Here is a 23,899-nt window from a genome sequence, read left to right as displayed (position 1 = left end):
AAGACTGATTTATCAGGAAAATTGAAGTTATGTTGGAAGCAGAGCTTTTCCAAAATTCCTTAGGTTCTGGAACAGTCCCATCAAGATTGGAAGTTGTCAAATGTTACACCGCTTTTCAAGAAAGGAGGGAGAGAAAAAAACAGGGAACTACAGGCCAGCTAGCCTAACATCAGTCGTTGGGGAAATGCTGGAATTTATTATTAAGGAAGTTTTAACAATGCACCTTAGAAAAGCACAGTATGATTAGAACAAATCAACATGGTTTTACTAAAGGGAAATCCTGTTTGACAAATTTATTAGAGTTTTTTGTGGATGTAACTAGTAGGCTTGATAAAGGGGAACCAGGAGATGTAGTATATCTGGATTTCCAAAAGGCATTCGATAAGGTGCCACACAAAAGATTAATTGACAAGATCAGGGCTCATGGAGTTGGGGGGAATATATTAGCATGGTTAGAGGATTGATTAACGGACAGAAAGCAATGGGTGGGCATAAATGGGGCATTTTCAAGTTGGTAGGCAGTAAATAGTGGAGTGCTGCAAGGATCAGTGCTGGGGCCTCAGCTTTTTACAATCTAAATTAATGACTTAGATGAAGAGACAAAGAGTAATCTATCTAAGTTTGCTGATACAAAGGTAAGTGTAAAGGTAAGCTGTGGGGAGGACACAGAGAGGCTGCAAAGAGGTATAGGCAGGTTAAGTGAGTGGGCAACAAGATGGCTGATGGACTATAATGTAGAGAAGTGTGAAGTTATGCACTTTGGTCATAAGAATAGAAAAGCAGAATATTTTTTAAAGGGTGTGAAACTTGTAAGTGTCGATGTTCAAAGAGTCTTGGCTATGCTTGTACAAGGAATGCAGAAAGTTAGCATTCAGGTACAGCAAGCAATTAGGAAGGCAAATGGCATGTTGGCTTTTATTGCAAGGGGATTGGAGTACAGGAATAAGGAAGTCCTGCTACAATTGTACAGGGTTTTGGTGAGACCACATCTACAGTACTGTGTGCAGTTTTGGTCTCCACATTTAAGAAAGGATATACTTGCATTGTAGGCGGTACAGCGAAGGTTCACTAAATTGGTTCCTGGGATGAGGGGGTTGTCCTATGATGAGAGGCTGAGTAAGTTGGGCCTACATTCTCTGGAGTTTAGAAGAATTAGAGGTTATCTCATTGAAATAGACAACATTCTGAAAGGGCTGGATGCTGAGAGATTGTTTCCGCTGGTTGGGGAATCTAAAACACGGGGGCACAGTCTCAGGATAAGGGGCTGATCATTTAGAACTTAGATGAGGAGAAATTACTTCACTCAAAGGGTTGTGTATCTTTGGAATTCTCTACCTCAGAGGGTTGTGGATGCTCCATCATTGAATACACTCAAGGCTGAGACAGACAGATTTTTGGTCTCTCAGGGAATCAAGGGATATGGCGAATATATGCGCAGTTTGCTTGCTTTGCTGATTGTTACGACCAGGGTTGGAGGAGTGCACTGTCTCCCTCTAGTCCCACTATTCCACTGGTTACAACACATATTTAATATTTTAACCAGTTACAGATATGCCCAATTATATACTTTTATCTGTCCTTTTCAGAATACAAATCCACCAACCAGGTTTCTTTAATAAACAAAATTATTAATTTATTATAAAACAAGACTTATTCAATAAAGATATAAAGCTTATTAACACAGGTTGAAATATGAAAGTATAAATATATTCCTTTCTAAATAACCCAACGCACATGCACTAACACACTCATTAAAGAAAAAATAAAGAAGCTTTCTCTGAAGAGATCAACTTTACAAAAACAAAAATATTTAGGTGAAATAATTGTTAATTCTTGAAGATAAAAAGGTTCCAGGTGACTTTTGGTCTGGCATCCGGGTACATGTAGACGGCTGTCACTGGGATTTTTCTGGAGCAGTTCTGTTCAGGAGACATTGAGGAGTAGTCTTGCAGGCTTTTTGGGAGAATTACTGCATCAGTGGATTCAGCTATTTATTTAGAGATGCAGCACTGAAACAGGCCCTTCGGCCCACTGAGTCTGTGCTGACCATCAACCACCCATTTATACTAATCCTACATTAATCCCATATTCCTACCACATCCCCTCAATTCCCCTACCACCTACCTACACTAGGGACAATTTACAACGGCCAATTTACCTATCAATCTGCAAGTCTTTGGCTGTGGGAGGAAACTGGAGCATCTGGCGGAAACCCACGCGGTCACAGGAAGAACTTGCAAACTCCGCACACGTAGTACCCAGAATCGAACCCAGGTCACTGGAGCTGTGAGGCTGCAGTGCTAACCAGTGCGCCGCCCACTGGATTCCATTACACTAGATTCTCAGGGTTTCTCAAAGAGGTGGAACAGGATGAGTTGGGTGACTTCTCTCTTAGCAGGAGACACACCAACTGCCCATTCAAACAGTTCAGAACAAAACCAAAAACTCCTGACCAGCATAAATCTAGATACGTGACTTTTCTGTAGACAACTCCAAATAGTTCCACAGTCCATAAGGCTTCTGCTGTTTACATAGCTTAAGACATGTGACTTCCAGTAAGTGTTTGTTTTTAAACAAAGTCCCACGTGTCCTTCCTGTGACCCTTTAAAAAAACCAGGTTCAGCATCTCCTCAGGTATTTTCCACAGTCTTTTAAACACAGGTCCTCAAAAATATTAATAATGGAAGCACGTTCATGACATGATGAAGAACTAAGTTTATTACCCAAGTGCTAAGAAACAAATTGTTCAAAATAGTTGACTTGCTTGGCTATACACATATTCAGCTATCCTCTTTAACAAAAGGTAATTGAAGTCTATTGTATTATATCTAAGGTAAATGAACAGTGAAAAAACGTGGTGAGAAGAATCTTAATCAGACATTTCTATTAGTGTGCATATTACTTTATACAGGAATCTTCTAAATTAGAAAAATGAGCCATTGAATTATCCAATGTAGGTGATTCTATATCTATAATGTATTAAAGTCGTCTTATGCATGTCGCACTTAATTCCTCTAAAATTTTCAACCACATGTTTCCCATCACACTTTTCATATCACACATTTCCCATTATGTTTCACTGATCGGGTCAAAGTAAAACAGCAGCAAATCAGGACTGAAGTGGTGGGGAGGTACAAATCGAAAATAAGTAAAGCAGATAGAAAACAGCCCAGGTGAGGATTAATTCTCAGGTCTACAAATCCTGTGTCCAGGGGCCTCAGTCAAAATTGGAGCCCCTGGTACAACTGACCATAATGCAGAAAAACAGCATACAAGCTCTGGATCAGGTTCATTTAAACCTAATGCATTGTGGTATGATTTGCTTTATTATTAATGCATTGTGCAAGTGTTCTACAGGCACATTTCTTCGTGCATTTACAACATGTTTGAGTTTTAATGGATTGGGGGAGGGTTGTGTGGGAGTGTGGAGCGGCTCCAAATGTTCTTGGTGCCAAGAATTCTTCATCTGTTTCTGGATGTAAAGTGCTCCATGGGCCTTTTTTGAAGAAGAGAAGGGAGTTTCCCCTGTGTCCTGGCCAATGATATTCATTAAGCAAAATCATCAAAATGGATTAACTAGTCATTTTTTGCACAGCTTTTGTGGGATCTTCCTATGCACCCATTGCCTTCATGTTTGCTAAGAAATAGCAGTGACTACATTTCAAAAGATATTCATTTCTTGTGAAATGCTTGGGCTGTCCTGACAACGTGAAAGACAACATTTAAATGCAAGTTAACCTAGTTCCTATCACGATCCACACGGATCAGAGCTGTCATTTCTTTTCAAGTATTTTAATTTGAGTTGTTTAACATTCAGCAACAACTATTTCTCCAAAAATTTGCATTGATTTTCTTGTTACGTTTTACAGATTTTGCTGAGTTTGAAAACCTTAAATCCGTTTTGTGCAGTTCTTAAGATCAACATGAAACTTTAGTACTATCTATAATTATACAATTTCTGAGTTCTTTGTTTTAGGAGTGCAATACTCTGTAGCATCTATTGCAAATTAAACAATAGAGCTTATTACAGTCATATGGGTAGAGGTTATAATTGGCATTGTTTTGTGCCAATATGAATGCTCAAACAAAATTCCTTTCTACCATATTTTGTAGTTTATTGTTAAAATAGCCAGAGAGAGGTCCAGAATAACACTGATCATAATTGCTGTCCAATAGAATTAGTTTCACTGAATGGAAAGAAATTTATGCAGGCTTTAGAGTCATGGAGTCATTGAGTTTTACAGCACAGAAACAGGCTCTTTGGCCCAACGTGCCTGCGCTGACCATTAAGCACCCGTCCAAAACAAATCCCACTTCCCCGCAATTGGCACGTAGCCTTGTATGTTATGGCGTTTCAAGTGCTCATCTAAATACTTCTTAAATGTCGTGAGTGTTCCTGCCTCTACCACCTCTTCAGGTAGTGTGTTCCAGATACCAAACACCCACTGGGTGAACATTTTTTTCCTCAACTCCCCTGTAAACCTCCTGCCCCTTACCTTAGATCCATGCCCCCTAGTTATTGACCTCTCTGCTAAGGGAAAACGTTTCTTCCTATCTCTATCCTATCAATGCCCCTCATAATTTTGTATCCCTCAATCAGGTCCTGCCTCAGCCTTCTCCGCTCCAAGGAAAACAACCCCAGCCTATCCAGTCTCACTTCATAATTGAAATGCTCCAGCCCAGGCAACATCCTGGTGAATCTCCTCTGCACTCTCTCCATTGCAATCACATCCTTCCTATAGTGTGGTGACCGGAACTGTACACAGTATTCCAGCTGCGGCCTAACCAGCGTTTTATACAGCTCCATCATAACCTCCCTGCTCTTATATTCTATGCCTCAGCTAATAAAGGCAAGTATCCCATATGCCTTCCTAACCACCTTATCTACCTGTGCTGTTGCCTTCAGTGATCTTTGGACAAGCACCCCAAGGTCCCTCTGACCCTCTGTACTCCCGAGGGTTCTACCATCCATTGTGTATTCTCTTGCCTTGTTAGTCCTCCCAAAGTGCATCACCTCACACTTACCAGGATTAAATTCCATTTGTCACTGCTCCGCCCATCTTACCAGTCCATCTATATCGTCCTGTAATCTAAGGCTTTCCTTCTCACTATTTACGACACCACCAATTTTCATGTCATCTGCGAACTTACTGATCATACCTCCTATATTCACGTCTAAATCATTAATGTACACTACAAACAGTAAGGGTCCCAGCACCGGTCCCTGCGTACCCCACTGGTCACAGGCCTCCATTTGCAAAAACAACCCTCTACCATCACCCTCTGCTTTCTGATACAATTAGTGATGCATCTGTTACCTTGAAACTAGTGTTATGGTCATGTGGTGCGATGTGGGTGGTTTAAAGGCCTGCTACCCAACCCGAACCTGATGGGACCCGACGACATGTGTCGGGTTTGGGTCGGGTCAGGCCGCTCTTCCGAGTTCGGCCTTTGGGCTTGGGTTGGGTCGGGTCTGGGTTCGACATATACAGCAAGGTAAGTGTTAAAAATTAAAAACTTACCTGAGCTACGAGTCCGGGACGTCAAGCAGGGAAACGGAGTCTGCGCAGTGCGCTTGTGAGCGTCTCTATGTTGTCATCATGCTCACGCTGCAGCTTCTGGCAGATTGGGAGTCGGAAGGTAAGTAAAGGGAACATTGCGGTGGTCGGGCTCGGGGGGAAAGTGCAGGGACTCGGGCTGGGTTGAGCTCGGGTCTGATGTGGTTCCTTCGGGTTCGGGTCTTTTTTTTGTCAGTTGAGCAGGCTTTAGGGTGGTTCCCACTGTTCAACTCCCTACCTGACTGAGACTGAGACACACAAACGGCTACTTCACACCTTCTTTGTTTCAGTAGAAGACATTCGATTCTGAAATGTTTTAGGATGGATGTAGGATGGGTTCACTTGATACCTCTTAGCTTTGAAGATTTGTCCTTTGCCCTTGTCAGACAGTTTGAATACACAAAGGCCAAACTTTGTACTTCGGTGGCCATTTTGGATGCATTGTTCACTTTTTAAGAAAAAGGTTCATTTTTTTCAAAACACAAAGTCAGTTTTTATAACTCTTCAGAGTTTAGCCCATGATTGTTGTCCCATTTCACTTCTGGGGCTGAATTTTGTTGAGCTTCCAATGTCAGGCTCCGTGGCAGGGATGGGTGGGGATGGAAGATTGCAGTGGCAGCGGTCCACCACAGAACCCGATGCCGGGATTGCTAGGCCCGATCTTCTCAGCGGCGGCGAGGCTCCGTGGAAGCCCACCACCTGGCCGCTCGGTGATGGGACCCAACTTTAAATTTTGAAATAAAGGACTTGAATACATTAACATACATTCCCTGTGATTTTACCAGCTCTCTACGATCTTTGGTGCGATGGCCGGGACTCATGCGCCTTCACTTTCCCGTCCAAGGAAAGCTGGTGCCACCGAGTTGGGGAAAGGGGGGACTTAGGATTTTTAGTGTAGTGGCAAGGGGAGGGGTCAACTCTGCATTTCTAGTGTGGGTGGAGGGAAGGGGTGACCTCTGCACTATGTGCAGTTGTGGTGGGGAGAGGTCAAATATTTAATTTAAGTGTTTTGCGGGGGAGTGGGGGGTGAACGGGGCTACCATTTATTTTCTGTGTACTGGGGGTGGGGGGGGGGGGGGGTGGGGGGGAAACGGGTCACATATTTATGTACAGTGTAGTGGGGGGAGGAGGGTTCCGGGGTTGAACTTTTTTCTCTCTGTGCAGGTCTGGCAGCCCGTTAAAAATGGCGCCAGTGCCTGCACAGAGGCAGTTGATGCTGTTGCTGGCATTGCAGAGCCAGCCCCACCATGTGATTGGGGGGAGAGGGCAGACCGCCTTGCCTATGGAAATGAGCCACCGCGCCCTATATTGCAGTGGCGTGGTGGCGCATGGCCCGTCACCGCTCCCGGCGGCTGGTGAATAAAATTCAGCCCCTGGTGTGTGTGACACTCAAATAGCAGCATAATTGTAAATCATTGGATGATATTATGAATATTGGAATTAAAATCTATTTCTAGCTGGTTTTGATTGAATAAAGTATAAAAATGCAGACATTTCTCGAATAATGGATTGAAAGTAATGTTTTCCATAATAGTTTTACAGTTTTTTGAATTGAATTTTCTGTAATGTTGCAATTCTAGCAGAGCATTACCAGTGTTGACTTTAATCCATTTTAATATTGCAGTACTAAGATTGCAATTATCATGTTATCTTTCATCGTGTCGGATAGTTGAACATCTGACTACAGCTGAATAATTATTATTTTTTCACACCTGTAACTGCAGTTGAGCAGTTAGTTTAGTGATGTTCCTTTATGAATTTGTGTGTGAACATAACCTCAAGCTTTGTGCTTTAATTTCTCTAGTATGCTGTTTGGACGGCGGTGTGGGTCACCTGGAATGTATTCATCATCTGTTTCTATTTGGAAGTAGGAGGTCTTTCAAAGGTAGGCTGTTTAACTATATCTAGGCCAGTATGATTTGAAGATTGGAGCTGACCATTAACATCTTTAAGCACTATTTCAAGGAGGTGCTGAGTAAAGCATTGAGTTAGCATAACATGTTGTCCTTGCACCTTTGGGTTTGGGTTTGAATCTACTGCAGACTGAGTTTGGGCAATCTCAAACCAATTCTTAGTGGATTTGGATCCACAGCTTGAATTTCAGACGATTTCACTCACTTGGAGACCATCAGCATGGTTTTTTCTGGGAAATTGAAATGGACTGGTGCAGGAAGGCTGCTCTTAGAAATTGGGATTAAATGTGGATTCACTGATCCCACCCTCCCGGTGGAAAGCTGTGCTTGAAAGGATGCTGGTTGGACTCTCGATAATGCTGATTCTCTGTTCTGCTGTCCCTTTGAATGCAGCTAGCACAGGATTGGTAAATGTATCTTTAAAATGCATCGTGGGAATAGAGTAGATGGAGGTTTGCCCTACTTCTGGCTGTGCTAGATCTGATCTGACGATTATTGATGCTGACACTTGGGTGCATTTAGTGAATAACCTGTTTTATTTCCTAGCATTCTTTATCATTACCCTTGATGAATACAGGAAATTACCAAAATTATGTATCAATTAAGAAGTCAAGTTATATAGGTGCTCTGATATAATAGAAAAATAAATGTTAGTCTTTGTAATATTCTAATATATACCTGTGAAAGAAAAGTAAGTATAGCCTGAGCTCAATCAGAGTTTAATTGCTGCTTGATGAGAAGAGTCTATAGATAAGGAGTAGCGTGTAAATTCTACTTCCATGTTAGAAAAGTCCAGCAGGACACTCTTTGTTCTTTACTTAATTCATCTGACACTTTGGAGCGTAATAACTGAAGTGTGATTGGTGCCACCAGAATTTTTATATTAATAGATTACTGGAGGCAGGTTCTGGTGGATTAGAGTCTGTTATTACACCTCAGAAATCTGATTTCAAATCTAATCCAGAAACAGATGATGAAAGTCTCCTCTGTCTGCTTTTTGTTTTGTACCTAAAATGAGGCTGGGCGTGGAACAACAGCACAAAACTGTTCCGAATTTGGCATTGATTGGAATCTCATACAAAAAGGTCATAGATGTGGAGCAAACATAGCTGTAGGGCTATTCTGATGTTGGGGCTGAGGCACATTGTTGAGGCACAACAGACTCTGCATTAGTACTAACCATACTTGCCCTGGGAGTACTTGATGCTTGCATGATATCTAGAATGAAGTGTTCCATTTCCCGGCTTGTCACCTTGATTAAGGGCAACATGTATTTTTTAAAATTTAGGAAAACAATCATATTAGTACTTTTTTTCGTTGCCCTCCTCCTCCTCCATTTATGTTGTCCTGTGTAATTCACCATTACTTGACCTAGAGAAAGAAACACTATGCATTTGATCATGTCTGCAGGATGTTTTAACTAATGGATTACTTTTGAAGTGCAGCCACAAGCTGACATGAGAAGGTGAACAGGCAATCTAGGTCCCATCTTCTACTCTATATTCATCTGCTAAGAGATAAATGCATTTGACCTCAGTTGAATACTCTGTCCTGTCAGGAAGCTCTGTATTGTACTACTTTGTGTCAATGCACTGATATGTCAGTGCGCTCTGCCATCAGCCTGCCTTGCTTTTCTGTTCCCTTTCTAACATAACTACAGTTTGATACTAAATGCTATTATAGGTAGGTTGGTGTATGCTACCATTCAAAACTGGTGATAAAATACACTTGTGCATAGAAGAATTATCAAGCACTTAAACCTTATCTTGTTGGCACAGATTAACACCGAAGAGGTAATTTTATGACATTGTGCTTGTACTGCGTAATGATGTCTACTGAAAACACACATCAGAAATTCAGTTGTCACTCCCCACAATCTTCTGGCCGTTGGAAATGAAAATCATGGGGACTACATTGCTGAGTTCCGGATATCTACTCTCAAGGGGTGAAGCTCCATGCTGGGAGTGTAAATTCATAAAATTATCATTCCAGACTTTCGACTAAGAATAATATAAAGTGTTTATTTTAGATAATTAACTAATTTTATTGATGAAAGTATGAAGGCATAATTTAGTTATATGTTAACCAAAGTACAACAGTATGCAACAATAAAGATATTAAATTTCTATTACCAGAAAATGTCAGTGCTGGGTAATCCTATGCTACCAAAGATTTCACAATGCAATGCAATCCTTTACTGAACTACTAGCGATAGCTCTTGTATGATTTGTTTTCCTTTTGATGTTGCAGAATTCCTATGGAAATCACATAAAATGTATTTCTAATATTCACAGTTACTGTGGGAGCATTAAATCAGTGTGATGTGGTTTTGCTGGTTCTGGAGTATCAATCTGAAATCAAGGTGACATGACACAGATGCAAACCAGATAAGATTCTATTCCTGAAGGGCCATCACTCTATTACAGAAATTAAGTTGAGCCCTGAATCCACGGGCAAGATTTACCCTGCGAGCTTCGGAACCCAGCGTCATGGTCAAATTGGGGTCAGAACCCCACATTGCGGGCTGGATTTCGGCACAGTGGGGCAGTAGTTAGCGCTGCAGCCTCACAGCTCCAGCAACCCGGGTTCGGTTCTGGGTACTGCCTGTGCGGAGTTTGCAAGTTCTCCCTATGACCGCGTGGGTTTCCGCCGGGTGCTCTGGTTTTCTCCCACAGCCAAAGACTTGCAGGTTGATAGGTAAATTAGCCATTGTAAATTGCCCCTAGTGTAGGTAGGTGGTAGGAGAATGGTGGGGATGTGGGATTAATGTTGGATTAGTATAAATGGGCGGTTGTTGGTCGGCACAGACATGGTGGGCCGAAGGGCCTGTTTCAGTGCTGTATCTCTCTATGACTCTCTATTTCATTCTCCCCCCAGGCGACGGGGTCCATGGTGGGGTGGGGAGGGGGAGGGGGGCCTGAAGATGCCTCAGGGAGAGGGCCGCCACGCACCCCCACACTTGGATGGCCTGGCTCGATATTGCCGGCGGCAGCGAGGCCTCGTGGCGGCCAGTTGATGTCCTGCTGCTGTCTTCGGCCCGGTGGCTGGCACTCCCATGCCTTCAGATCCCCGTCAGGGAAAATGAGGCGCCACACTAGTGGGAAGAGGGTAGGAGGTAAGCTTCTCAGTGCGGGGGGAGGGGGAAAACGGGGTCAAAGTAACATCATCGGCGTAGGGGATGGTGGGAAGGGTTGGGTTGGAGTGTAAGTGTTTTGGGTGAGGGAGAGCAAATAATTAATTTAATTGTTATGGTGTGGGGGGGGGGTAGTGGGAGAGGGGCAGAAGAAATGTGTTTATTTATTTTTATTATCTTTATCTTTAAATATTTAAATTTCCCAGTAGGGCTGACAGCTGCGCAGGCGCTGCTAGGGACGGACGACCAGCCCTCTTCATATGATCGGGAGGGTAGTGGGGCGTGGCCTACCCCGGCTATTTAAATGAGCCACCGCACAGAAGATTGCAGCAGCTCTGCGACATGATGGGCCGTCGTTTTATTCGGCCGCCGCCAAAGATTCAGCTCTGTGTGGGGAACAGCCGCCCGGCTGTGTTTATCTCTGTATTGGCCAATTAATGATCAGAGGGTGGTTCAGCAGCCTCTTGATGCTGGAGAACCAGTGGGAGGCCCTCTAGCACTGAAGAAGCAGCATGCTGCTGTCATATAGGCCTGCCAAGAATAAGGCACATTAATTTAGCCACATGGACGTTAAATTTCAAATTGTTGCTGGGAAGAAGAAAAGGCCTGTTATAAGGAATTGCCAGGCCCCTGGCCAGAAAGACATTTTTGAATATTAACAAACAGTGTTGGAACAAAGGAGCTATCCCTTGCTCCCATACAATATACAGAACATACCCTGTCAAACCAGTTGGTCATGTGACCACCCTGCTGCCCAACTTGGGGAGTTTTAAATTGTAGAGACAGTGTTCAAACTGGCAGGAAAGCTCTTGGATCCTGGATTGAAGAGAGCCTCTCCTGTCTGCTCCCATCTCTTTCTCTTGGAACTCCAAGACCCACAGAAGACACATGAACCCCAAGAGAGAAAAGTCTCCTACAGTGAACAAAGTTTAAGATGAATATTGGGTCCCAACGAGAAGTAAGACCATATCTTCAATCAAGGACTCGACAGCGAGCTCGAAGTACAGTAACAAAAAACCCTCCTCAGATTGCCTCAAACTTTTCCACTTATTTTTTCTTCTGCTCTTTTCTGTCCCTATCTGCATGTGTGTATCCATCATGTGTGATGCTAGCGTGGGCGCATCATGTATGCATAGGCGTTAACCGAGTTTAAGTTTAATAAATTGCACTTTTCCTCTTTTAACGTAAGATAGCCTGTTTGTGCTCATTCCTTTGCCTTATAATTAGAAAGCAGTGAACAAGGATTCACCAAGGGGGAGCTAAAAACCCTGTTACAGTAAGACCAGGTGAAGGCTGAGAGGGACCCTGAGACACCTTTCTCACGAGGTCGTAATACTGCTCTTACAGGTAAGTGAGGGAGAGGATGCCACAAGATGGAGGCACCCTTTCTCCAACTCTTTTAATTTTCACTTAACAAATGGCCTCAGCAGCCGGACCACCATTGTGGCGGGGGAGCCCCTCCACAGGACGGCCGGTGGCTGAAGCTGAAGCCAGGCAGGGAGGATCTCTAAGTCTGCCAGGAGCGCTGGCCCCCGGTTTGCCACCAGGTGGCAGCCTCCAGGCAGCTACACTGATCCTCAACAACTCTGGGGACCTGGAAGCCAACTGGAAAATTCCAGATGGCTTCTGAGAATAGGTCTTAATAAGTCTTTAAGTGGCTCAATTGGCCACCTGCCCCTTGTGGGTAGTTAACCCTGCTGCCCCCCGCCCCCCGCTCATCCCACCTCCAGTAAAATAGCCCGTGGAACTGACATGCCGGCTGCTGGCGCGAATATACGTGCCCACCCACCTCTGTGCCTGTCCCAATCGGGACCTAAAAATTCAGGCCTGCATTTAGACCAAAACTTTAGTATCAGTATGAAGGAAAACCGCTTTGCATTGATGTTACTTTTGTAATGCAAGTACAGAGACAGGGAAAGGGGTAGGAAAGAAAAAGAACAAAAAGGAAGGTCCGTGATAGAGTGGAAGGCTTAGTACTCCAGAGGGATCCATAGAGACTTTCCAAGGGGTCTGCATAATAGCTGAGCAGTACGCAAATGAGTGGCAGGCTTGATGCGAGCTGGGAAACATATCTCTACCTCTCTTTCCTCCTTTAAGTGACTCCTTAAAACTTACCTCTTTGACTAAAGAAGTGATATTGGTCTAAGCCAGCAGTGCAAATCGGTGTTGTGCCAAATCGCAGCCAATTTTCCATGGTACTTAATCTTCTTTCCATTGAAATTCACAGAATGATAGTTCAAACTCAATAGACTCATTTCCTAGTCTCACTGTCTCTTCTACTTGGTTTGAAATTAAAAATCTGAGCAATATTTTCCAAGTTAATGGAAAATAAAAATTGGTGCAGTGAAAAATTGGTTACTGTTTCATTATGAGCCCATTTTGCGCTGCTGCATAGACCAGTTTCACCCCTCAAGCTTTTGGCCACCTGCCCCTAAAATCTCCTTATGTGGTTAACATGCCTGTGAAGCCCTTAGGATGTTTTACCACTTCAAAGGCACTATATAAATGCAAGTTGTTCTTTTTGTTGAAAAGATTTTCTTACATTTTTTTAATGTGTTTATACAAGCCATTGCAAAAATGCTATATGTTCATCCGTAGCTACAACTTATGAAACAGAATCAGTCCTACATGGTCATTTCTTTGTATGCAGATCTGTTGTACATTTCCCTATAACAATTTTAATAGGTTCCTCAGTAATTCACTTGGAACTATTTCAAAACTGAGAACTATTGTTACAAATCTGCCTTGTTGCCCACTTTTGGCACCTTAACAGCTAAGCTAAAATGTAAGATCCATTTGATTGCACATGCACACTAGCTCTGGTGTACATTTGCACAGAAATGTGCAAGACATTCTGGGGTGACCTTAGAAGAAGAACAAGGCAGCATGGTACATATATCATTTGCATATGCACAAGTTCAGGTGTGAATTCAGAACAGAATTACAGGACATTCAGGGGCTGACAGCATCGATGTTGAGGGGTCCTTTGAACGTCATCCACCAATGTTTACCTCTTTGCAAGCCTTTTAAAATGCCTTTTTGTAGCCATTAAAGTCATTAACTGCCTCTTGGTGACAGGAGTCAGTATTCATGATCCTTGCCATCAACCTGTTTACTTCATCCCTCCCTTTTGTTTTAATTTGAAGCCTTCGCTTACCTTCTAGTTTCCAGTTTTGATGAAGAGTCTCCACTTAAAATGTTAAGCAGTCTTTTTGTTTGGCAGTTGCTAATAGACCTCCTGTACATTTAAAGCATTTGCTGTTTTTATTGTAGTTTAATTGAAGTCTCTTTGTGAAATTGTCTTGGCTAATTTTCTGCGAAATGACACATTATTGTGAATTACAGGCATATGCCTTGATTATAATTCTTAAACTGTTGGACTTCATATTGGGACTTTGTGGAAGCTAAAGGATAGATTTATCTTCACTGAGTCACTGATTTTTAATCATAACGTATTTCTTCAAAATAGAACAGCATGCTACAATGTCCCCTGTTACCTAAAGTGATTGTAGCATTCATCAATCAATTCAAATAATCAAGCAAAAAGACCTTGAGTCAAGTCTTGTCTATTAACTGCAGGAACAAACCTAATAGTTTCATTTGTATTCATTCAATGTGTAACACAAAGTAATCTGCTAAACACAGGCAAAAAGAACTGTTGTTCTTCATGGACAAAACAGTTTTGTTCATTTTAAGTATTCATTGAAACAGTTAACTATTTTGCTGCCTTCTCCATGCCAGGAACTTCTGACATTCCCAGTTGGCGGGAAAAAAAAGAGTTTTGTTTCCCCTGAAAAATCAAATGAGACTGAATCACCGTCTATTCAGTTGAATTCAGATGTGGTGAATTAGAGCATTTAACAGCTGAGGGGATCGGTATTGACACTCAACTGTCATTCTTGTTTCCAAGGCCTACATATTTAGCCCTTGTCATTCACACTTTAGACATGGACAGAGTACAAGTAGAACTGGTACTGTATTCTTACAGAGAAGCATGTTTTCCTCAATATCACAAGTAGTCACACTCAGAAGTTCAGAAAACATGTTGGAAGAAAAAATATATCAAATTGCTTACTCCATTATAATTATGATGTGAATATTGAAAGATCTCTATGTATTTTTAGGATCACTAAGTGGCCAATTTTTATAGGTTATTTTGTCTTGTGCATCTTTTCACTTCTATAACAGGGTAAAAGTACATTCAGCCGGATTCTGCTATGAAAGTAATGGTAAGGCTAATGACACTATTACTTATACACGAATTTCTGGCGAGCGCACATACGCAGTTAAACACGAAAATCCAGTAGTTGCTATCTGAGATACCCCTCTAAACTGCGCAAAAATGGCAAAAACCATCTGGCTCCTCATTCAAATGTATTGAATGGCATGAAGTTTCTGTACCGATATCGTATAGACTAAAATTGCCACAAAAAATTAGGCTTGTCCATTCCAGTCTAAGTATCCTTTAATGCCATAGTAAGTCTTAATTACTGGCAAATAACCCCTCTGGCACTGAAAGTTAACTTTTACAAGTGTGGAGTCTCATTCCTTCAGTTATTAATTATTGTTGGAGAATTTAAAAAAAAATTTTAAAAATGTTTTTTTTCTCTCTTTTATTTCCCTCTCAATCAAATCTTTCTTCCTCTCTCTTTATTTCATTTTCTGTACTTGATTTGAAATTGAATTCATAATTCAAACTTACACTTTCTGGTCCAAACTTTGCACTGCTCATTAACAATTCTCCAATCTGATTGGTTAAGGAAATACACTCACGCAAGAGCAAAATACTGCGGGTGCTGAAAACCTGAAATAAAAACAGTGAATGCTGGAAATACTCAGCAGGTCTGGCAGCATCTGTGGAGATTCTGTTCTGATGAAAGGTGGAACATTAACTCTGTTTCTCTCTCCACAGATGCTACCACATCAGCTGAGTATTCTCAGCATTTATGTTTTTAATTACTGTTAATAACTTTTAAGAACTGTTGCTTGCCCTGTTCATACAGGTCCCAGATGCTCTGGAGAGGGTGCTGTGCTGTTTGGATGTTTGGCTGACAGCTGCTTACTGTACAAAACCCCATAGAAAGTATATGGGCAAGTGCAAGTCTTAAGAATGGTGGGCATCATTCATTCACCGCTCACCGCAAAATCTGCAAATGAGTATTATGGATATACTGAGAGGAAATTTTATGTTTAGAAATGATTAAACTTGATAAAATTTTAAAACTCCCTGATGCAAAAATTTAAATTGATTAAATGTAATAAATTGGTAAATATGTTGTGTACAATGGTAGGCTCAGATATTTGAATGTAGTTTTATTATGTTTCATTGGAAAACTAACAACAGCTGGTCTTTGTACTAATGAATGTGATCAAACATTCCATTGCAAAGCAAAGAATTTCAGAAGCTCAGGTAAAGACACCAAATGATTATCAATCTCAAACCTGGAAGCAGTAAAATCTTACATATAGTATGTTCACTCTAATGCATTGTTAGCCATCAGTGATCTCTTTACAATTTAATATGGGCTGGATTTTGTGGTCAGCAGCAAAGCAATAACACTTGCCACTGACCTCGAAGAAAGCTGCTCTCAAATATCGAGTGACCTCTGTGCTTGGTTTTCCCCTTTCTCAACGGCAGTTTCAATCTGGTACCAAGTCAGGGGGTGTCCTGGCGTGCAGCAGTGGCGGTGTTAGCAAGCAGGTGAGCAGCCAATCACATTGAAGTATTCTCACACACAGCAAATCAGGAAATTAAAAGCGCTTAATATGCTTCACTTCTAACTTAAATTTTCAGATAGCAAAATAAATGGTTGTGATTGGATTAAGATAGAAGCTAAAATAAAGATAAACAATCTTCAAAAATTTTTTTTTGAAAATACGTAGACACTTTGTCCATAATGGAGCAAGTTGGTAGTCCACAAATGTAAAATTTGCTTCACAGGGCTGATGAGGATGTTTATTAGTAATTATGGAGTTAGCACACTTTTAAAAACCCAGTTACACCTCGTTCAAGAAAGTTGAACAGTTTCAAGGGTTTTTACAGCGAGATTAAAAGTATAAGATTGGAAATTCTCATCAATTCAATTGTTTTCCATTGAATGCAGTCTGGGGGTGCTTCAAGAGCACATCCTCTAGAGGAGTGTAGAATCACTGACAGCAACTTCTGGATTTCTGCCTTATTCTGCACATCTTTGGACTCCAGAAGTTGCTGTCAGTTTTAGTGGAGTAATGACAATGAGCATTGACAGTTTCGCTGTCATTACCACCGCAAAATCTGAGCCATTGTTTCACATTTAAACGAAGAAAGTGAAATCCAAGGTAACGTAGAACTTAAGTTTGTTTGTTGCATAGCCACTTGTTACTTTGTAAAATCATCTGTTCATCCCATTGAAAAGGAACGGAATCCTGAAACTGACAGAAACAAAGGGATAGAAGTTGAACCTCATTGCACCCATGTTACGGGTGTAAGTGATTGCAGTGACGTCCAATTTTGGTGACCAACCTCCTGGATGTCTGAAATATTTAAACTCAATTTTGGGTTGGGTGATTTTTCAAGCATTCCTGCCAGCATCATAAAATAGCCATCAATCCTGTAAGACATGTAATTGAGGGGCTTGTTTCATGAAATTGGATTCTGATGTGTGGATTCTTCAGCAATCACTGTGACCTAAGCCACCAACGTGTACATTAAGAAAAATATTGTTTCTGTGCAGTAAGGAGGAGTATGAGTGGTTGCTCCCACTCTACAGTACTCACAAGCCCACCCCACCCCCACGCCCATGGTTGTTATTTAATTCCACCCCCCCCCCCCCCAGCTAGGCCCAATATTCATCTAGTTCAAATGGGCAAGCTGCCTATAGAAGCATGACAGGCGCCAGCATTGCACCCCAATTTATTTTGATGAAGCCTAAGGCCCAATTTTCAGACATGCATTGCCTTCTAACCCAAAACTAGGTGATGACTTCCTACCTCAATATATTTTGCTATCTGTCTCTCCATATCATTAAATATATGGAAGGTCTATATATTTAACATTGTCAAATAAGTCTGGTTTAAATTGTTTCTCTGTATTTTGCCACATTCTGAATCAAAACATAAACCATAAATGGTCTGATTAGAAAGTGTACAAATTGACAGCAGAATTGTACATCACAATCTTTTCCCATCTGTATTTATAATTTAATGTGGGTTGCGGTCACTCATCAGAAGACATTTTATTACGATCTGATTAGAGTTTTATTTAATTAATTGCTTAGTCAGCCAAATCCACAATTCCTTTAGGAAAATGTTTTATATGTACAATTATACTATTTGTTTTATAGCCCATTTAGTTATTATCTTTCCTGGGTGAAGCAACCAAGCTAATTAAAACCCACCTGAACGAAACAAGCAGACACAAACAAACCTTCACACATATTGGCTGTGCATATATTAATCTGCTCTAAAAATAGTTTTAGAAATACAGTTGAATTTGTAACAATTGCCATTATTCTCTTCTCTTCTGCCTGAAATGTTTCCATGACCATCTTTTTCATTAATTTATTTATACCTGAGCAGTCAGGGATAAGCTTTATTTTTGGAAAGGATGAAGATTAGCTCCTGTAGAACTGTGATATTTGCGTCCAAGATCATTCTTCATATAGTCACACTACCACCTAGTTACTATTTACACTAGCATGATAAATTTACACCTTCCATAATTACAGTAAGTGTGGAAAGTCAATTATATACGATTATTTTTCCTATAAAGTATTTGAAAAGTACTGAGTAGTGTGAATATAAGTGGATTGAGTTTATGCAGAACAACTGGCGATGCATCAGTGATTAACAATGCAAAATGTAGAAAAAGAAATTAATACTTAATTGCACAACAAATGATGCCTATATGTTAAATATTTGAGATAAGAGATGATTGTCACTGATGTTAGTGGAAAAAGGATTTCCTTTGTCTGCGATTTTAATGCAGGCATTAACATGTTTGATTTGATGTTAATTAATGTTTCTACTAAAATAGTGGACAAATAATGTTGTATGGTCACATTAAGCCTTGCCTTCTAAAACCACCGACAGCGATTTCTAGGCTTATTCTTAGAATAACAATTTTATTTTGGCATGTCATTACAGAGAAGCTGGCTCTTATAAAATAAAATGGAAATTTGCTTCATTTTATTTCACTACTTGTTATAAACATAAATTTATTAAAATTATCGTTTAAACACATTTGATTAAAGTCTTTTGCAATTTTGATAATTAATTTGAAATGAAATTGGTTGCGCAGTGAATTTGGCTGGCACTTAAATGGTTAACCAGATGACTGATTTTTTTTTTATTCCTTCATGGGATATGGGCAGCGCTGACAAGGCCAGCATTTATTGCCCATCCCTAATTGCCCTTGAGAAGGTGATGATCAGCTGCCGTCTTGAACTGCTGCAGACCATGTGGGGTAGGTACACCCAGAGTGCTGTAAGGAAGGGTGTTCCAGAATTTTCACCCAGCGACAGTGAAGGAATGGCGATATAGTTCCAAGTCAGGATGGTGTGTGGCTTGGAGACGAACTTGCAGGTGGTGGTGTTGCCATGTAACTGCTGCCCCTGGCCTTCTAGGTGGTAAAGGTCGCAGGTTTGGAAGGTGCTATCGTAGGAGCCTTGGTGCATTGCTGCAATGCATCTTGTAGCTTGTACACACTGCTGCCACTGTGTGTCGGTGGTGAAGGGAGTGAATGATTGTAGATGGGGTGCCAATCAAGTGGGTTGCTTTGTCCTGAATGGTGTCGAGCTTCTTGAGTGTTGTTGGAGCTGCACCCATCCGGGCAAGTGGAGAGTATTCCACCACACTCCTGACTTGTGCCTCGTAGATGGTGGACAGGCTTTGGGAGTCTGGAGGTGTTACTTGCCACAGGATTCCTAGGTTTTGACCTGCTCTTATAGCCACGGTATTTATATGGCGACTCTAGTTCAGTTTCTGGTCAATGCAATCCCCAGGATGTTGATAGTGGGGGATTCAGTGATCATTATGCCATTAAATGTCAAGGGGAGATGGTTAGATTCTCTGTTGTTGGAGATGGTCATTGCCTGGTACTTGTGTGGCGTGACTGTTACTTGCCACTTATCAGCCTAAGCTTGGACATTGTTCTGGTCTTGCTGCATTTCTACACGGACTGCTTCAGTATCTGAGGAGTCGCGAATGGTGCTGAACATTGTGCAATCATCAGCAAACATCCCCACTTCTGACCTTATGATGGAGGGAAGGTCATTGATGAAGCAGCTGAAGATGGTTGGGCCTAGGACACTACCCTGAGGAACTCCTGCAATGATGTCCTGGAGCTGAGATGATTGACCTCCAACAATCTCATCCATCTTCCTTTGCGTTAGATTGGACTCCAACCAGTGGAGAGTTTTCCCCCAAATTCCCATTGACTCTAGTTTTACTAGGGCTGCTTGATGCCACACTCGGTCAAATGCTACCTTGAAATCAAGGGCAGTCACTCTCCCTCACTCTAGTGTTCAGCTCTTTTGGCTATGTTTGAACCAAGGCTGTAATGAGGTCAGGAGCTGAGTGGCCCTGGTGGAACCCAAACTGAGCGTCACTGAGCAGGTTATTGCTAAGCAAGTGCCGCTTGACGGCACTGTTGATGACACCTTCCATCACTTCACTGATGATTGAGAGTGGACTGATGGCGCGGTAATTGGCCGGGTTGGATTTGTCTTGCTTTTTGTGTACAGGACATACCTGGGCAATTTTCCACATTTCCGGGTAGGTGCCAGTGTTGTAGCTGTACTGGAACAGCTTGGCTAGGGGCACAGCTAGTTCTGGAGCACAGGTCTTCAGTACTATTGCCGGAATGTTGTCAGGGCCCATAGCCTTTGCAGCATCCAGTGCCTTCAGTCATTTCTTGATATCACGCGGAGTGAATCAAATTTGCTGAAGACTGGCATCTGTGATGCTGGGGACGTCAGGAGGAGGCCGAGATGGATCATCCACTCGGCACTTCTGGCTGAAGATTGTTGCAAATGCTTCAGCCTTATCTTTTGCACTGATGTGCTGGACTCCCCTATCATTGAGGATGGGGATATTTGTGGAGCCACAGTTGTTTAATTGTCCAGCACCATTCATGGATATGGCAGGACTGCAGAGCTTGGCTCTGATCCGTTGGTGTAGGATCACTTATCCCTGTCTATCACATGCTGCTTCCACTGTTTGGCGTGCAAGTAGTCCTGGGTTGTAGTCACCAGGTTGACACCTCATTTTGAGGTATGCCTGGTGCTGCTGCTGGTATGCCCTCCTGCACTCTTGGTTGAACCAGGGTTGATCCCCCGGCTTGATGGTAATGGTAGAATGGGGGATATGCTGGACCATGAGGTTACAGATTGTGGTCGAGTACAATTCTGCTGCTGCTGATGGCCCACAGCACCTCATAGATGCCCAGTTTTGCATTGCTAGATAATTTCTAAATCTATTCCATTTAGTACGGTGGTAGTTCCACACAACAGTATGGTTTCCTCAATGTGAAGACAGGACTTTGTCCCCACAAGGACTGGCATAGTCACTCCTACCAGTATTGTCATGGACAGATGCATCTGCTACTGAGCCACTCTTGGTGATGGACATTGAAGTCCCCACCTAGAATACATTCTGCGCCCTTGCCACCCTCAGTGCTTCCTCCAAGTAGTGTTCAACATGGAGAAGTACTGATTCATCAGCCGGGGAGGGGGTGCAAAATAGGTGGTCATCAGCAGGAGCTTTCCTTGCCCATGTTTGACCTGATGCCATGAGACTTCATGGGGTCCGGAGTCAATGTTAAGGACTCCCAGGGCAATTCCCTTACGACTGTATAACCACTGTGACGCCGTCTCTGTTGGGACAGGACATACCGTGGATGGTGATGGCAGTGTCTGAGACATTGTCTGTAAGGTATGATTCTGTGAGTATGACTATGTCAGGCTGTTGCTTGACAATCCGTGGGACAGATCTCCCAACTTTGGCACAAGCCCCCAGATGATAGTAAGGAGCTCTTTGCAGGGTTGAAAGGGCTGGCCGTTGTTATTTCCAGTGCCTAGGTCGATGCTGGGTGGACCGGCCGGTTTCAGTCCGTACTGATTTTGTAGCAGTTTGATACAACTGAGTGGCTTGCTAGGCCATTTCAGAGAGCATTTCAGAATCAACCAAATTGCTGTGGAGTATATTTCTTAATGCCAAATAGATCAAGAGATATGGAGAGAAAGCGGGAACAGGGTACTGAATTAGACAATCAGCCATGATCTTTATTGAATGGCGGTGCAGGCCCGAAGGGCCTACTCCTGCTCATATTTTCTATGTTTCTATGAGTCACATGTAGGCCAGACCAGGAAAGGACAGCAGATTTCCTTCTATAAAGGACATTAGTGAACTAAATGGGTTTTTACAACAATCGTTTCATGACCATCATTAGACTAGCTTTTAATTCCAGATTTATTAATTGAATTCAAAGTCCACCTTCTGCCATGGTGGATTCGAACCCATATCCCCAGAGCAATAGCCTGGGTCTCTGGGTTACTAGTCCAGTGACAATATCACTACACCGCTGCCTCCCCTTTATAGAGCAATATTTAAATTTGCAGTTTCCTTTATAAATTTCCATTATTCCCACATCTCTGAGCCATTCACAATGCATACTTTGTATTGTGGATTTCGTTGTTCAGCCCACAAGGCAACACAAATCATGAACAACTACATGGAGTTTGTTTTGATCCTTAATTATGTGCAACAGAATGTCGTGTGCTCAGCAACATAAACACTAGAATCAGACATATCAGCACCCACAACCATGGTGGCAATTTACTGCAGGAGATGCAAATTCTTTTTCTTTTCTGCACAATATTTTGCTTGTACTAGACAGTAGCTACGTTTACTTTGCCTCAGTTGTAAACAAAGAAAACTCTAAATTATGCAAGGGTAGCCATTTATTTTTAGAAGAGATGCTTGCTGTTCTATAATGGCTTATCATGTCTTCAAGATCTCCCAAAGCACTGCATATCCAATAAATTATATTCAATGTGCAATCACAGAGAAATGATGACTTGGACACCAAGGAACTTTCATGCATTTCTTTAATTAGTGCCAGGGGATCTTTTGCATCCAAATAAATGGGATGGGTGTTCCATTTAACATCTCATCCAAAAGAGAACATCTCCATTAGTACAGCACTCTCTCAGTACTGTACTGAAGTGTGAATCAAGCCTGGAGCAGGACTGGACCTATAGGGAGAGAAATTGAACCTTACTACGGCCATTTTTCAGATGCGAAACAGGAGCAAAAAGATCCAATTTTACGGGTCTAAGTCCCATACCTCAAAGCACCTGAAATATGTCTAATGCCATTTTGGCTCAGGCGATATTTAAGTATCCCTGGTGGCCACCTTAAACAGGGATTAGGTCCCTTGCATGTGTTACTGAGGGTAAGGTTTTCCTGTTCGTGCTGCAGGGCCTTTGGAGGCTGCTAATTAAAAGATTTGTTTCTTCTTTTAAACTTACTTGCATGTGGAGCCAGAAAGAACAGGACTGTGCACTGTGTTTAAACTGATGAGGTCTGACGACTGCGCGCTGCAGACTGCAATCAGTCCCACGGATGATGGAACTGAAGAGGCTTGTGGAAGTTAAGTATTATTGATATGAGCTTTGGAGGAGCAGTGGTACTTCTCTTGGCCCACAAAACTCCCCCACCCTCTGCAGAGGTGCCCCCTGCCACTCTGCCCCAGGCCCCCCACTGCAATTTGCCTTGCTGGTGCCTACCCTGGCCCAATCTTGAGGCCTCAAACTGGTGAGCTACATCAGAACGCTTCTTTGGCACTCCACTGCTCACCTGCCAAATTTAAATTAGGTTGGTGCCTCAAAATCCCAGGGCCTCCTTGCTGCCAGAATGGGTGGCAGGCCAGCGTAATCCACTGGTCGGTCGTCCAACAGTCCAAATGCATCCCAAATTATCTGTTGTGCTTGTCTACATAACAACAGTAACTGGATTTAAGAAAGTATTTATTTGTTTACAAAGTGCTTTTGGTCATCCAAAAGAGGATGTGATAAAGTGCTATATAATTGCAATTTCATTATTTCTTTCTTAACAGAGGATTGAAGCACAGTGTTAGGCTCCAGGTTTACATGAGACGTGAGAGGAAAGAGTGACAGGCATTTAGAAAGAGAGAAGCCTGCAAATTACTGTTGATAACATTAGCAGGCAAATGTATCAACAGAATCACAGAAATGTTACTGCACAGAAGAAAGCCATTCGGCCCATTGTGTCTGCATCGGCTTTCTGAACGAGCA

General features: G+C 42.2%; 1 protein-coding gene across 6 annotated transcripts in view; it reads left to right on the top strand.

Moving 5' to 3' along the window:
* LOC137378165 (sodium/potassium-transporting ATPase subunit beta-1-interacting protein 3-like) overlaps positions 1 to 23,899 on the top strand; it is a 253,365-nt gene that overhangs the window by 111,598 nt on the left and 117,868 nt on the right. For all 6 annotated transcript variants that reach the window (XM_068048306.1, XM_068048307.1, XM_068048311.1 and 3 more), the window contains exon 3: positions 7,363 to 7,443. In XM_068048306.1, coding sequence (XP_067904407.1) covers positions 7,363 to 7,443 — 81 coding nt within the window. The remainder of the gene's footprint in view (positions 1 to 7,362; positions 7,444 to 23,899) is intronic.

Source organism: Heterodontus francisci, chromosome 16 (assembly GCF_036365525.1).
Source record: "Heterodontus francisci isolate sHetFra1 chromosome 16, sHetFra1.hap1, whole genome shotgun sequence".
In the NCBI taxonomy this organism is placed as follows: Eukaryota; Metazoa; Chordata; class Chondrichthyes; order Heterodontiformes; family Heterodontidae; genus Heterodontus; species Heterodontus francisci.
This window is presented reverse-complemented; position numbering and strand designations above follow the sequence as displayed.